This window comes from Anabas testudineus, chromosome 18 (genome assembly GCF_900324465.2).
Source record: "Anabas testudineus chromosome 18, fAnaTes1.2, whole genome shotgun sequence".
Lineage (NCBI taxonomy): Eukaryota > Metazoa > Chordata > Actinopteri > Anabantiformes > Anabantidae > Anabas > Anabas testudineus.
This window is the reverse complement of record NC_046627.1, coordinates 16,871,053-16,885,946: the sequence shown is the minus strand read 5'-3', so window position 1 is coordinate 16,885,946 and position 14,894 is coordinate 16,871,053. Positions and strand designations below refer to the sequence as shown.

Here is a 14,894-nt window from a genome sequence, read left to right as displayed (position 1 = left end):
TTCTGGTGCAGCTTGAACTTGTCTAGAATGTAGTTTAAGAACTTGCTGGCACAATTTTTCTACACATAATCCTGAAGAACTATGTGAGTTCAAAACAAGGGCATTTCACATCCGTACATTAAGTGATGGGGATGGGATAAAATGCACATATATTGAAGAGATGTAATCTTTTTTCTTATGTTTTCCTATTTTACATAGTGTCAGTGATTGTCAGTGTTTCAATAGAACAAATCATGTTTATGTGTTGACTCGACAGTGTTTTTATTTTGTGAATTCTCGCGACACCTTGATAAAACAAAAGGCAAAAAACAGAATGGGACCGGATATTGTGAGCTATGAGCTTCAAAATAAAAGAAGTATGACAGTTACGGTCAAACAGTGAGACGATATTTGTTATACTGTTCAATGTCCATATTGCTCACATTGTAAAAATATTTTGCATAAACAATAAACGATAGAATGTTAATTAAAATACAACATTTACTTTGATATAATTTTGATTTGAGATTATTTTGGAAAGGTTGGACCGGAAGTCTCTGTTTAAGTCTGCTGGACTTTAAGTGTTGTCAAGTTTAACTGTCTGGTATCAGAGTCCGGTTTTTAAGCTCCTCTGTGGCGTATTGTCGTTTGTGGACTGTTCAACTTAACACTATGTGGGACATTTGTTATAGTAATTCCTCATTTAGTAGAGAAGAATGTGAAATGTAAGTTTGAGTTGCTAACGTTAGTTAGTTCTGGGCTGTAGCTAACGTTAGCTTCGTAGGCTAATTCGTAGTAGTATTAACTTTCACACTCTGTCAGCGTTAAATGACGAATTATTGAGGCGGGTTCACGTCTGTAAAGTCCGGGTCAGCGTCAGTTTCACTGCGTTGCTATTTAAACTAAAATGCCTCAACTCGTTGACCCTGATGACTCCACTCCATTGCTCAGGGATGATACCAGCAGGTGAGTTCAGAGTTCAACAGCCTCTGAGTCGCTTTGTTTACATCCAGCAGGGAGCTGCACAAGTGCATCGTTACACACTGTGCAACAACCTGCAGCCCCGTGGGTGAACTGTACATTTAGATCAACTTAAAACTGCTGTTTACTAGCGTATATCAGTAACATCAAGTCACTTGTACTTTCTTACCTGTGCACAGTGACCACCCTCAGAGTGAAGACTACAGGAGTCGATGGAGGTCTATTCGAGTCATGTACTTCACCATGTTTCTCAGCAGTGTAGGTGAGGAGGATACCCACGATGCAAAATCGGTATACCATGTATTACTTGTTAACTGTGTATTTGCTTAGTCTGTGTTTAGTATAAAACGTTTCATAACCCACGCTTTAGGATTTTCAGTTAGATGAGTCATGAATGTTTTATGTGCCCTTTCAGGTTTCACCATTGTCATCACATCAGTTTGGCCCTATTTACAAAAGGTATGTGTGACTCACCATTTCATTGGTAACTGCGGGCTGTTGATATTAAGGTACTGTGTTTTCGTAGTACAATTACAATCTTGGGATGATAAACAGGAAGTGAAACGAGCTATGAAAACAGTTGGGGGACTAAATTTTAGATTTAGCAGAAGTGCTACAATAATCTCTGTGATAAACAAACCATGTCTACATATTTCTGGTCATGTGCTGACTCTAACTCAGAGAATCAACATCAATCTAAAAATCGAATCCCTTTTTTATATTTTCATCCGTCTTTGTTACAGATTGACGAAAGTGCAGATGCCAGCTTCCTGGGTTGGGTGGTGGCAGCCTATAGCCTCGGTCAGATGGTGGCCTCACCTATTTTTGGCCTGTGGTCTAATAAACGACCACGCAGGGAGCCGCTGGTGTGCTCCATCTTCATCAACTTGTCAGCCAATATCTACTACGCCTACGTATACCTTCCCAGAACTAATAATAAGTTCCACATGCTCATATCCAGAGCCTTTGTGGGCTTTGGCGCAGGTGATTTTTGAAATGCTTGCATAACTAAATAGCTGTTTTGTAGTTTTATATGGTTTGCTAATAAATCTCACACATGGCTCTGCTCTCCCAAATAAAGATGTATTCAGTGTATCACATGTGTCCTAAAAGTAATTTTGGTCTTTTCATGCAAGGTAATGTTGCTGTGGTGAGATCCTATGTTGCTGGGGCTACATCACTAAAGGAGAGAACCAGTGCCATGGCAAACATGAGTGCCTGTCAGGCTCTGGGTTTTATCCTGGGACCAGGTAACCATTGCTTTTATGTTGGTCAGATTATGTAAACACTTACAGTGTACTGCAGACAAAAGACCTGTGAGTGTAGTATAAAAGCTGTAAATTAAAATTTTCATGCTTACATTTTATATATCAGCTTTGCAGGCGTGCCTATCATTTATCGGTGAACAAGGGGTGACCGTAAAGATCATCCAACTGCAGCTCAACATGTACACAGCTCCTGCTCTACTGGCTGCAGCTTTTGGTCTCATCAACATCCTGCTGGTCGTCCTTGTGCTGAGGTGAAGCTTTTGGCTGCATAAAACTCAACGTGTCTCCTTGTGCTTGTGTGTGTTTTGTTTTGTTTTTGAGTTCACTGAAGATCTTCTTGATCCGTTAATATATTAGTTGTGTTGATTCATATATTATGCTTTTTAGTGCTTAACATTATTTTTTTATTATTCGAAATTTCAGCACTGATGTTAACTATGGGCTGTCTTGATTCTCACTCACAGAGAGCACCATGTTGATGATGATGGAAGACACATTAATGCCATCAACTACACATCAGAGGGTATGCATTGTCGTATTCACTTTTTCAAAAGTATAAAGACCAATTTAAATAAAGCACCCACAATGTGTACATGTTTACATTTACATTGCCACATCCCCCATCTCTTCTACGCCATCTAGTGGTGTTGATTTAAGAAATATGAACGACAAATCAAGCAGGACTAATGCAAAAAAGTGCATCCATATTTCAGTGGACACTGATATCTTGATGAATGGGATCATGAGACAAGGCATGAATTATAATAAGATAATAAAAATATATATTAGCTGCCGTTGTTGCAACATTTGTCAGTGTTTCTTTAGTTAACGCCTTTTATCCTCTCATTGTTCTCCTGTAGATAGTGTAGATATTAGCGAAGACACAGAGGAAAGCGTTGACCAGGTAGCAGTCCTGACGTCCAACATCCTCTTCTTCATCGTCATGTTCATCTTTGCCGTCTTTGAAACGTACGTGTTTATTCCTGAGGTAGTTGAGTTACAATCCAACAATCAAGCTTACTGTTACTTAACCCCCTGTACTGTAAGGTTTTGAGATCTCACTGGATGTTTGTAATTTTTTAGAATTGCCACCCCTTTGTCTATGGACATGTTCGCTTGGACAAGGAAAGAGGCTGTTTTATACAACGGTATCATCATCTGTTGCATTGGATTTGAATCAATCTTGGTGTTCCTGGTGGTAAAGGTGGCCTCTCAAAGGTAAATCCCTCATGCATGTATTGTTCAAATAAATCATATGATTTATTGAATTCTAGTCTATCTAGACGATGATTCTAGTTTGGGGTTTACATACTGTAAATATGCTTTGTATTATATGTCCCCCTGTCTTACCTGTATTAAAGTATGCTTCTAGTTGGTAAAACCCCTCCAGATTGCATCACTGGAGGAGTTTTTCATTTCAGTGTCCCCGGCTGACTCATACTATGGAAGTTGAAAAACTCCTCCTGTTGCAATCTGGAGAGAAGGCAGGAGCAAGTTATATCTAATAAAACATATACTCCCCAAACTAGAACTATAGGAAGCATGTTAAAAATCAGCGAAAATGTCCTTAATGGACAACAATATACATTTTCTTTTAGATTTGGAGATCGACCTGTGTTGCTAGCAGGCTTGGCCATTATATTCTGTGGTTTCTTTATTTTGCTTCCATGGGGTAACCATTACCCCAAAATACAGTGGGCAGGTATGGACAATTTTTATGGTTACAAATATTTCAGTTTACTATGCAAAAGTAATTTTTAATTTATGTAGTTTGGTTGAATGAAAACAGGGTTTTTAACATAATATACTGTAGCAGCAAGAACGCTATTTAGAAACTGTGTGTTTCACACACTTTATTTGATCTTTTCAAAACACAGATGTCAAAAATAACTCACTGGTCAGTCGGATGTCTGAAGCCACCATAGCCTCGAACAGCTCTTTGGAACCAACAGGCTGCCCATATGAACAGACTTGGTGTCAGTATACTCCTGTAATACACCTAGCCCAGTACATCTCATCTGATATCTTGATTGGCGTTGGCTACCCAGCCTGCAACGTGATGTCCTACACACTGTATTCTAAAATTCTTGGACCCAAGCCTCAGGTAAGAAGCATGTAAGGTCGTTAAAGTAGGAAATGACAAGTTTGTTGAAATAGTTGTTTTATTTTGATCCTTGTTAAAACCTGCAATGTGGATGTTTATTATTGTTTTTCTTTAGGGTGTATACATGGGATGGCTGACGGCTTCGGGCAGTGGGGCGCGAACATTGGGTCCCATCTTTGTTTCACATGTTTACACCATCCTGGGGCCCCGCTGGGCATTTAGCCTCATCTGTGGTATGGTGGTAGGAGCCATCATCCTCCTCAGCTCAGTTTACCGCAAACTCATCGCCTTTTCTGCGCGCCATGGAAGGATTGTAGAATAAGAAATCCCACTGGGGAGACTGGTGGCCTTCTAATTTCATTCTCAAAGTTCAGCCAAAATTATGGCAATAAAGACATCTCTCCATTGATCTCACTTATCTAAGATGTTGCAACTGATAGAACTTTGAGAGTTTTTGATTCAGGGTTAAGCTATAGGTGAAGAGACCAGGTTATTTCTAATGACCAAAGATGGCTGCTTCACTTCGAGTTAAATAAAAGCTAAAACTGCTGCTGCACTTTCACTCACTTGTTGTGAAATAAGCCATGTGACACATTCATAATGATGTATGGCATTACCTTGTATGAGGTGGGTGCCTGATTGTTTTAATCAACGAGTTACAAAAAATTTGTTACTGAAATACTGTAACTTGAACCAAATGTTTTATGTAATTGCGTAGTTGGTTTAAAAAGGTTTCGAAAAAGTATTAACACACTTTAGCTGGACTTTCAAAACAAAAAGATGTGTGTGAGAAAATGTGGTGACTGGTGATTTTTGTTTGATTGACTGGATGTTTCAGTGGATAATTATGACTCTTGAGAGATAAACAATAGTATACGATATACGTGAAACATTTTCAGTAAATAATTTTCAATCGTAAAGCAACAGTAAACATTAGTAGTGTATACGAAATAAGTTAATACTTAATAATAAACACTGGCAGAGATTTTATATTTTAATAACATTAAAATAAAATAATGTCGAGCTGTGAGCATGCGCGGGATAAATGCCAAGTCTCGTTCGTTCCCGCGATATTATCTCAAAGCGGGCGAAGAACACGCAATATAAGTTGGAGGCTGCTGTTATTAGTGTCAAAGTAATGCAATTTAGAGTTTAATTAACTACAATACACGTAGCTGTTAAACTGACAGAGGGCATGTGTCAATAAATATGGAAATATACATGGAGGAGCCGGGTAAGAACATCTTAAATTTCCTCTCTGAAGAAGTTGGTGGCTAGTTTAGCTGACAAGCTAGGTGGCGCGTAGCAGCGTTAGTGAAGTTGTTGATTAGCTTCAGATGAATCATCGCTTCACTCAGCTGATCTCATTAAACACCGAAATTATCTGAGTTTACTTGTTGCTCTTACTCTTTTTCAGAGGTCTTGGATCCTCGTATGGTTGTAAGTACATCTTTTTAATATGTCATCTTAATGTGGGCGCTACCTTAAAGCGAAGACATTAGGGACGCGCCCACATGTCAGCTCTTCTGGTTTGTAGGTAGCGGTTAAAGTGATGTTAGCTAACATAGATGTGATACTGAAGAAGACATGGGACATTTGTCAACGTAGCTGGAGCCACTAGTTACAGATTAACCAGACTAAACTTTACGACCCCTGAGATTCACAGCTCCTGAGTCAAAGGAAATCAAAAGAGGGCGACTTTTTATAAATAAAGCTTTCTGATGACAGGAGTTCGCTGCTAATAAAGCCTGAAATGTACTTTAAAATCTGTGAAAACATCAATTTACTGACGTACCTACCATTTTTCAAATATAAGGCACATGAGATGGTCAAAAACCACTGCACCTTAGCTAGTTTATTAGACAAAACATTTAGATTTGAGCAACTTTTCATCAATTTGGAAAGAAAAACCCACACACAATAGGGTTTCATTTTCAGGTTTCATTTTCATACTTTAAAGACCTTTGTGTGCCATTGTTTCTTTGGATTCTTCTCTTCTGTCTCACCTTTTGAATTGCAGACAGCTTCATACGAGCTTTGACATAGACACAGTTTTCACCATATTGGTTATGTAGGCCACCACAATTCACTGGAAATAAATCACTTAAGACGTCTTCCTCTAGATGGACAAGAGTTTATTTATAACACCTGTTCAGAAACAGTAGGACAAAACAAAGTACTGTCACTCGTACATTGCCACCAAGGTTTTCCTTAACTTTCCCCTTAACTGCTGAGTCAGATGCCACTTCACTATATGAACTTTGTAGAGCTTTGCTGACTCTGTTTGGGCGAAAGTGCAAGTAGTCATTTCCTGTGTGCATGTTGTACAGTCAGTAGTGTTATTGGTGCTGTGGAGATGCATTTAAAACAAAACAGTGAGTCAAACAGTGTTGTACTGCAGAACAACAGACATGTTACAATCATAATACTACAAAATGTCTCGGACACTTAAATAGAAAACATTGCTATATAAAGATTTGGCACTAATGATCATATTGACTCTCCAGGAAGTTTGTAGCAGGAAGCTGCTTTCGTTACCATTGAAGCTCATGCTGTACCTTTTATGTGCATTTGTGTTGGTAATTTATTTATTCATTGCATAGTTATACTCTGGAAGTTCATTTAAAGTGGTAAAGCTGTGATGGCTAAGTTGTATACAGGCCTTTCTTTAATAAATCGGTACCTTTTACAGCTGCCCAGTGCTCCACAGTTAAGATAACTTTTGACATAAATATTCTTTCTTGTCAAAGCTAGCTTAACAAGAAATACAACCAATATAATGGTTCCTGTGTGGGGACATAGTGAGGATGGGCTAAAGGGCTCCAGTCATCAAAAGAGTAGTAAAAATTCCCCAATGACCTAACAACATCACATAACATCACACTGCAGATGGTCACAAAGTGGCTGCTGACTTTGTTTACATTTGTAATTTGCTCACTTTCTGAAGGTTCCTCTCATCTTGTGTTTTCCACTTGTGAATTTCATTACATCTGAAGACATAGCAGGCTACATTTAAAGGTATTTTTTACTTTTAGAATACACATAATGTCAATAAATTAGATGCAGATGTGTTAATCATTTAGCAAGCACAGGAAAAGTAACTTGATTGCTGATGCTGTGCAGTGAGCCAGAGACAGATTCTCAGGAAAGGGAAACTTACAAATGCAGAGCTTCAGTGTCAGTGAGCTCACTGCAATTCAGGGGCACAGACAGTACAAGCAGCTAGCAGTACTGGCAGACCTTTTTATGATTCATAGTATAACATTGTCAGAATGTAAGTTTGTTATGTGGAACTGACTGTTTGTTTCTTCTGTCTAGCAAAGGGTTGTGGATATGTTTGAGGGACAGCCTCGTATGCAAAGGATATTAAGACGCGGCCTTCTTGGTAAGATCTCAAGTTATATCTCTACTGTACACATCTGAGTTTGTTTTCAGTGTTTTATTTTTAATGTTTTAAAGTTTATTCTGGAATTTAGTGCAGGAAATGAGCAGTGTAAGCATATGAATTGATACATATTTCTCTTAACAGGTATGGAATATAATTATGAGTTGGATGATACAGATGAGGATAATTATGACATTGACAGTTGGGTGCATGGTTATAACCATTTCCGTGGATACCCAAGGTTTGCTGACTTAAGTGACGATAGAGAATTAAGTGGGGACCATACAAGGTCATCCAGCTCTGTTTATCAGTCCCCATTGCATTACTGGACACCTACAGACTTTCTTCGCCAGTCTTCTATAAAGGTTCAAGCGAAGGAGAGTGTAAGTTCACCTTTGTTTTCTCTATGTCTGCAGTTAGATAACTTCTTTCATGATGTGAAGTGATTGTTCTCAGTTATGGCTGAATGTTTGTTTGCAACTCTTTCAGGATACTGAAAGAAGAGCAAGATTATTGCAAGAAACCAAAAAAAGCAAAGAGAAAGCTGAGAAGAAGCGGCTTAAGAAACAAGTAAATTCTGCTTCCCACAGTTTTATACTAAGAGTGAAAGTCGATGTGTAAATAATGCTCCACATTCTTATCAAACAGAAACAGAAGGAAAGAAAAAAGCTTGAGAAATTAGAAAAGGAGAAACAGCAGCCCGTTAAAATGGAAGAGGTAATGATTATCTTTAAATTTGCTGCAAATGGGAGCCCCTCACAAAAATGTAAGCTGCACATTCATATTTTAACAAATTTTAATTTGTTTTACAGGAAAAAGATGGTGCACAGCAGAGCAAAGCTGAGGACAATCAATCAGCTAATGAGAAATCCAATAACAATAAAAATTCCAGTGTTAAAAACTTGGCTTCAGCTAAAGATATAGAAAGCAGTGAAAGTAGTGAAGATGAATCCAGCAATGAAGATAGTGACACCAAGAATGACTCCGGTGACTCAGAGGTAACGGATGCTCGTACTACTGTAATTTATTCAGCTATTGTGTAAAGAGTGTCTTAAGCTGAAAGACTGGTTTGATATGTCTCCATATTTGTACTGCTTTAATAAATGGACTATCATAACAGTGTCACACAAAAGGGAACAGTATTTCATTGAAGACTAATTTGCACGACTACGCTCAGATAACATTTACCTATGTAGCATGATTTTAAACATCCAGTGAACATTATTGATACAGTTGCAGAATGGTAAACTAGCAACAGGTGTAATGTTTCCTGTCGGTGTAGTGGATGCATTCATGATTGTCAACAGGAATTCTAGTATTTCACAAAGTCATGACATTTTTTTTTTTTTTTACAAAAAAAGCATTGACAACACATTTTGTGTCTGTTCCCTTGCTTTGTTCTTTCTTACTCTAGGAACTGGATATGACAAGTACGTTTGTTAGATTAGCCAAGCTTAAATTGGAGCAGAAGCCCAAGCCTGAGAAGAAGGAGAAAAAGAAGGTCCCAGTAAAAGAGGAGTGTAAACCTGTCCATGAAAAATCTATTGATCAGGATGTTGAAAAGAAGGTGAGGTATCTTCCATGCCAGTCCATCTCTCAGCAGTGACTGCAGTAATTAGATTTTGCCTTTGATATTTGGTTTAATTTCTAGGATTCTGCCACCCTTAGATGCCCCACCATTGAAGATAACATAAAAATAAGTACAGAGCTTGCAAGTAGGTTTTGTCCATCTCGTGTGTGCACAGTCCCAGTCGTGTTCATTAACCTTTGTTAATGTAAATTATGTTGTTGGATTTAAGCTAAAGTTCTTACCTTTTTTCTACAGGTATTGGAAACAAGTTTGCAGGTTCTGGAGACTATAATATGGCTGTGAAGTATTTCACAGATGCAATTAAGTACAACCCTAAAGAGTTTAAGTAAGAACTTGTCCGTAAATTTACTGGTGGTGCTTACACCAGCACTGTTGTTATACATCGATTAAGCTGGTTTTTCTGTTGCAGGTTGTTTGGCAATCGTTCCTTCTGTTTTGAAAAGATGCAAGAATACGGGAAAGCGCTGAATGATGCAGAGTTATGTCTCAGGCTGGGTCCAGGTTGGGTTAAAGGCCTGTTTAGGAAGGGCAGAGCTCTTGCTGGTCTAAAGGTAGATTATCTCCAACAAAATCTGCACCACCCAAATGTGCCCTGGTATTAATGCTGTGTATTGTAGTAGCACCTGTGTGAATAATACAGGCTCTACTGTAACGGCACCACCCGAGCTTAAACAACATCTAGCTTAGTAGAGCTCAGGTAAAAACACAGGATAAGAATGTTTATACTGTACATATGTTTTCTGCTCTCTTGGCCTCTTTAGATATTATTCTGTGATCGTAAAAATTAATGTGCAAACCTTGTGCTGGCACTAAATATGCCCAAACTTACAGCAGTGTTTGTGTTGAGGACAAAATAACCTCTAAGTTGACCTCCTTTTCCATTAGTGTTTACATTACTTTGTTTACCTTCAGCAGTTCAGGGTGGAATGACTTTGGCCTTGTTGCAGCACCACTGAATTATTCCAAGTGTCAAAGAGCTGTGTAGCTTCATATTATTTACTTTCTGTGTTTTGACTAGCTGTTGCTGTAAGCATTAATAACTGGGCTTATAAGTCCAGCAGTATGACAGCAAATGAGTCTGAAGTTTGATTTAGTTTTAAAGCAGCTCATCTGTTTTTTCCTCTCCTTTCACCAGAGGTATGAAGAGGCTGCACAGGCCTTCAGGGAGGTCCTCAAACTGGATGGTGCATGTGCAGAAGCTGCCCAGGAACTGATGCGGGTGCAGATAACACAACTAATGGTGTGTAACAGTGAAATGTTTGTGTGCAGTGACTATTGGACAAGGAGGACTTATGGAAGGAGTTATGTAGTGCAGTACACACTCAATGTCCACTTTATTAGGTACACTTGTTTAATCCAATGTAATCCAAAACAGCAGCTCGGCCATGAATTCTACTTTTACAAGGTTATAATTTCTGTTATAAAGCTAGCAGCTAATAAACTGGACAGTGGACAGTGATTACAGCATACATCTGCTCAGAAGTTCATCTACAATACTGTATATTCAAGTTTAATGATTATTGACATACCTCAATATTTTTCAACCTTGAGACTTAGGAGTGAGTATTGACAGGCAAACTCTAAGTAAATCATTGAATGTGTTTTGTTTCAGGAGTATGGTTTTACTCGGGAGCAGAGCTCAAACGCTTTAATTATTCATGGGACAGTAAAAAAAGCACTTGAAGTGCTGACCAAGTTAAACCCTCGACCAGGCGAGTGTCTGTCTGAGATTTTATTGTCAATAATGACATTGTAGATTACCTGCTGGAATGCTGAATGTTCATTTCAAATTCATGTCTTTTATGTTTAGGAGCTAGTCAAAATCCCACTTACCAACCTGCTCAACTAGTGAATGTCACCGGGGTCTCTCCAGTCCTTTCAGCCAACTCAGGCACTGCACCTGCTCCTCCTCGGTCCAGAGATGTACTACTTCAGAACAAACTTTTAGGCCAGAGTCAACCCAAAGCTATTCCAAATCAGGCCACGATGAGCAGCAGTCACAATAACCGAACACCAATGTGAGTACATTCAGAAATTTCAATCTGTGTATTTACAATTACTTCAAGCGAAATGGTCACCCTTGTGACAGTAGATGTGGCAGCATGTCAGTGTCGTAGCTGTTGAGCTCAGCTCTGTTTGTACACACTTCATAGTCCCAATTAAAAATCAATACTAGTCTCAATAGATAGTTTAGTGACATTTATTTACTTACAGTTAAATGTTAAGGTATTGAACTGGGTTTACAGACACGGTGCAGGTTTTCCTTAAATAGATCAATTCAAAATGTGTATGTCATCAGCCAGATCAATGTGCTGTGTATCAGTGCCATCCATCACTGAACATTATGGATACCAATTTTAGCCACTTATTAACAAAGGTTAATTGGATGATCCTTTGAGCTCTCGTATTGGACAAGCTTAATTAAGTACTATACAGATGCTATAATTAGAGCTGTTCCTGATTCTCCTCTAATAAGACGGTATATTCCAGGAGAGCAGAAAATCATTGAATGTGTTTATGCAGTTGACAGTTTTATGAATGAGGATGCTTTTCTCTCACAATAACAATCAGGATGTTTGCGCAGGCCGCACTGAATCACACCTCACCCTGTTTATTCATTTATTTCTTTGCAGGGAGCTGTTTCCAATTTGGGTTGGAAACTTGGTTTATCCAGTGACTGAGTCCACGATAACCAACCTGTTCAACAAGTAAGAAAACATTACACATGTAACATGTTTTAAAATGACTCCAACCAGGTATTTAGTCAGTGTTTGTTGTTTGATATTCAGGTTGCAAAGTAATTAAAGGTAATTACTCACACACCTTGTCTTTCCCTGCAGGGTTGGGTTTGTCTACAGCGTGAAGGTCCTGACTATCAAACGATGTGCCTTCGTCAACTTTACAAAACAGGAGCATTGTGAGGAAGCTATCCGACGCTTTCATGTAATTACACCTTGAACTGGATCTAATGGGCTTTACTGTTGCATTGTGGGGTTTAAATTAGTGCAAGCTGTAAATTGCACATTTCCCTCTTAATCTCACTAAACTAGTTACACCCGTGTGGCATGTTTTAATTCAGTACCATCGCTGTGAGGACATTAGGACTTCAGAGCGCTGTTTGAGGGTTAAGGCTTAGTTTTATAGACTGTATTATGTCAGTATCCTTGTAGTGTGTGCACAAATTATGTGCTGTGATTCCACTACAAAAATATGTATTTCAAATGGAAAAACCTGATTCCTCGTGATGAGTACTTCTTTACATCAAAGAAATGTTCTGAAAGGCAGACCCGCGTTTATTATAGTAGATCGGTGAAGTACGTTAGTGTCTCTAAATTCATCTAGAAATGCTGAGTACATGAGCCTCGTTATCTGTGCACTTATAACGAATAAGCTCTCTGAAAATGATCCCAGCACAAATTGCTGCATGACATAAGGGGCAACTGGCCACCGGGACAGCATATCGGTTTTTATGTAGCCTAGGGATGTTTACTGCTCCTATAAATATATATATATTTTTCTTTTCATGGCTTTAGGGCTTTGACTTGAATGGCATGAAGATCGCGGTGAGATACCCAGACAGGATTCCTCATGGCATGGGCATTTCAAAATCTGCCCTCAAAGCTGATAACCTGCAAGATGAGAATATGAGGTAAGTGCTTTATATCAATGAGTAGTTATTGCATGTAGCTCCCTCTAAACCCACAAGTCCATTGTGATTTGTGCCCTACAGCATGTTTTAACCTATGCGTCTGTTTTAAAGAACAGGTTCACAAATGTTGATAATGTCTGTTAAAAGATTAATTTTTAGTTGAAGTGATGCAGGGACAAAATGCACAGTCCTATGAGGCTTAAGCAGTGTGAGCTAGTTTTTAATACAAAACAAAAAGCCTATAACATTCGAAGATATCCACTTGACTCCAACTGCTGAAGCCTTTAAACTTCAGATAATCTTTGCAATGTATTTTTGCACAAAACGAGCGCTGGGAATTTGTCCCCGATCACTTACGCTGAAAGCGCCTTAGGAAAGGATGTTGTAAAGGCCACTAGAAACAGGAGGAATGATTACAGCAAGCATATCCGTAAGTGAAGATTTATAACTGAGCCTTAAATATTGGCTGCATCTCTTTTTCTCTTTTCATGCTGATGTTTAATATTTGCTTTATCTCAACAGAGTTGTTTGCTAATCCATTGTTTGTAGGCAAAACGACTATGCTGATGAGAGAAACGCAGTTGGAGGTCGAAGACCCCTTCGCCCTTACAAGCCTGTGCCTGACCACAACAACTGAAACGAGATGCCTCTGAGCCGCTCCGAGTCCAACTGTCCTCAATAAAAGCAGATTCATTCACACTGTCCAGTACAGACTCATTGACGGTGGCTCCATGTGAGTAGCATCAGTGGTTTCAGCCAAGCACAGAAATCAGTGCTTTGGAGAATTTAAAAAGAAATGTTTTATTCATTGGAAATTACTCCAAGTCATCTGAACAGATTTTACTGAAAACGATCGGGTTCGAGGCACTGATTGTTTCAAGTATTAACAGGACATTTTAGATGCCAACATTTAAAGCTGGACAGATATAATGCACATATCTATTGATTTTAGGTATTTTTAATGTCAGTATCCCAGAAAAACTGTTTATAATTTACGTATTTACATGATGTTTTATTCCTAAACTGAGAGCGTAGCTTGTCCAACGGACTTCTCTGATTACGTGACTGTGCAGTACAAGCTGTGCAAGATGGTGGAGCAGTGTTTATACTACAGATCTCAGTTCAGTTAATGGCTAAGCAGTTTGTTTGTTTTTTTTTATTTGTAATTATGGTATTATGACTGGCCCCAAAATCCAGGATTACAGAGTTTAAAAGTTACATGGTATTTTTGAAATGGTTTATTAGAGTTGTTATACACAGTGATATTCAGGAATCCGTGCTGGTGTACTTATTAACTGTACATATTACTCTGAACCTTGGTTGTTAATGAGGTATTACAGTAACGCCACACTTATGGCCTCTATCTAAAGCTTCAGTTCAGTATCTATTCAGAATTATCTTTATTATTCACTATACTACAAATGTGAGCTGCATCTTCATACAGTCTTTACATATTATTGCATACATCATTACTATTTGTTCAAGATTTATTCTAAAATAACCATTGGATATGGGGTGGCATCTGATTTTAGTCATATACCTTTTATTAATGAGGGGTGTGTGTGTTCTTAATTCAAGAATTAAAGATTCTTTCGTGCTCGGACTTCCTGTCTAATTATTTAATCATGTCTCTCTGTGTCAAACACCGTTTCTATTAAACGATGTAGCCACAGCTCACTGTTGGACAATATACTGGAACACGACCTTGTGTATCTTGCATTGGATATACTCTGAGTTTTAATGCCATTAAAAGAAAATAAGTTATAATTATGAATACTTGTTGAATCTCGATGGGTCAACTGGAAAAGTGTGGATGAACATTGTTAACTGAATTCATGAGAAGGATGTTTCAAATTTCAAGTTATAATCAGACTCTCGGTGAACCTGGGTCTTTCTTCGGCACCAGTTCAACTTGGAACACGAGTGAACTGAATTAT

At 38.5% G+C, this 14,894-nt stretch overlaps 2 protein-coding genes across 7 annotated transcripts; both read left to right on the top strand.

Moving 5' to 3' along the window:
* Positions 1-533: 533 nt before the first annotated feature.
* On the top strand, positions 534-5,236 carry mfsd8 (major facilitator superfamily domain containing 8). Of its 2 annotated transcripts, XM_026353540.1 has the most exons (12): positions 534-945; positions 1,140-1,222; positions 1,376-1,419; positions 1,704-1,944; positions 2,097-2,210; positions 2,335-2,479; positions 2,693-2,751; positions 3,089-3,197; positions 3,312-3,446; positions 3,827-3,930; positions 4,106-4,332; positions 4,448-5,236. In XM_026353540.1, the coding sequence occupies exons 1-12, from the start codon at positions 887-889 to the stop codon at positions 4,652-4,654; spliced, it is 1,527 nt and encodes a 508-aa protein (XP_026209325.1). In that variant the 5' UTR covers positions 534-886; the 3' UTR covers positions 4,655-5,236. The 2 variants fall into 2 exon arrangements, with proteins under 2 accessions (XP_026209325.1, XP_026209326.1); XM_026353541.1 differs by lacking the exon at positions 534-945 and having other exon boundaries at positions 1,152-1,251.
* Positions 5,237-5,410: 174 nt separating this feature from the next.
* On the top strand, positions 5,411-14,560 carry LOC113157556 (hsp70-Hsp90 organizing protein 2-like). Of its 5 annotated transcripts, none has more exons than XM_026353118.1 (19): positions 5,411-5,566; positions 5,750-5,772; positions 7,329-7,350; positions 7,651-7,717; positions 7,862-8,100; positions 8,207-8,287; positions 8,366-8,434; positions 8,530-8,715; positions 9,132-9,284; positions 9,369-9,432; positions 9,543-9,633; positions 9,718-9,859; positions 10,444-10,548; positions 10,921-11,020; positions 11,119-11,326; positions 11,942-12,016; positions 12,149-12,251; positions 12,842-12,957; positions 13,507-14,560. In XM_026353118.1, exons 4-19 carry the CDS (start codon positions 7,666-7,668, stop codon positions 13,592-13,594), a joined length of 1,872 nt encoding a protein of 623 aa, XP_026208903.1. In that variant the 5' UTR covers positions 5,411-5,566; positions 5,750-5,772; positions 7,329-7,350; positions 7,651-7,665; the 3' UTR covers positions 13,595-14,560. The 5 variants fall into 5 exon arrangements, with proteins under 5 accessions (XP_026208903.1, XP_026208900.1, XP_026208899.1 ...); XM_026353115.1 differs by having other exon boundaries at positions 7,280-7,350; XM_026353114.1 differs by lacking the exon at positions 7,329-7,350.
* Positions 14,561-14,894: the final 334 nt, after the last annotated feature.

What these genes read in the sequence shown, in the direction of transcription:
- mfsd8 (XM_026353540.1), top strand. Translation starts at nt 887, where the DNA reads ATGCCTCAACTCGTTGACCCTGATGACTCCACTCCATTGCTCAGGGAT. An exon ending in CTGGTCGTCCTTGTGCTGAG is followed by an intron (nt 2,480 to 2,692) that starts GTGAAGCTTTTG and finishes TCTCACTCACAG; the next exon opens with AGAGCACCATGTTGATGATG. An exon ending in GTAAAGGTGGCCTCTCAAAG is followed by an intron (nt 3,447 to 3,826) that starts GTAAATCCCTCA and finishes ATTTTCTTTTAG; the next exon opens with ATTTGGAGATCGACCTGTGT.
- LOC113157556 (XM_026353114.1), top strand. Translation starts at nt 5,542, where the DNA reads ATGGAAATATACATGGAGGAGCCGG. An exon ending in AGGTTCAAGCGAAGGAGAGT is followed by an intron (nt 8,101 to 8,206) that starts GTAAGTTCACCT and finishes CAACTCTTTCAG; the next exon opens with GATACTGAAAGAAGAGCAAG. An exon ending in CAAGTTAAACCCTCGACCAG is followed by an intron (nt 11,021 to 11,118) that starts GCGAGTGTCTGT and finishes TTTTATGTTTAG; the next exon opens with GAGCTAGTCAAAATCCCACT.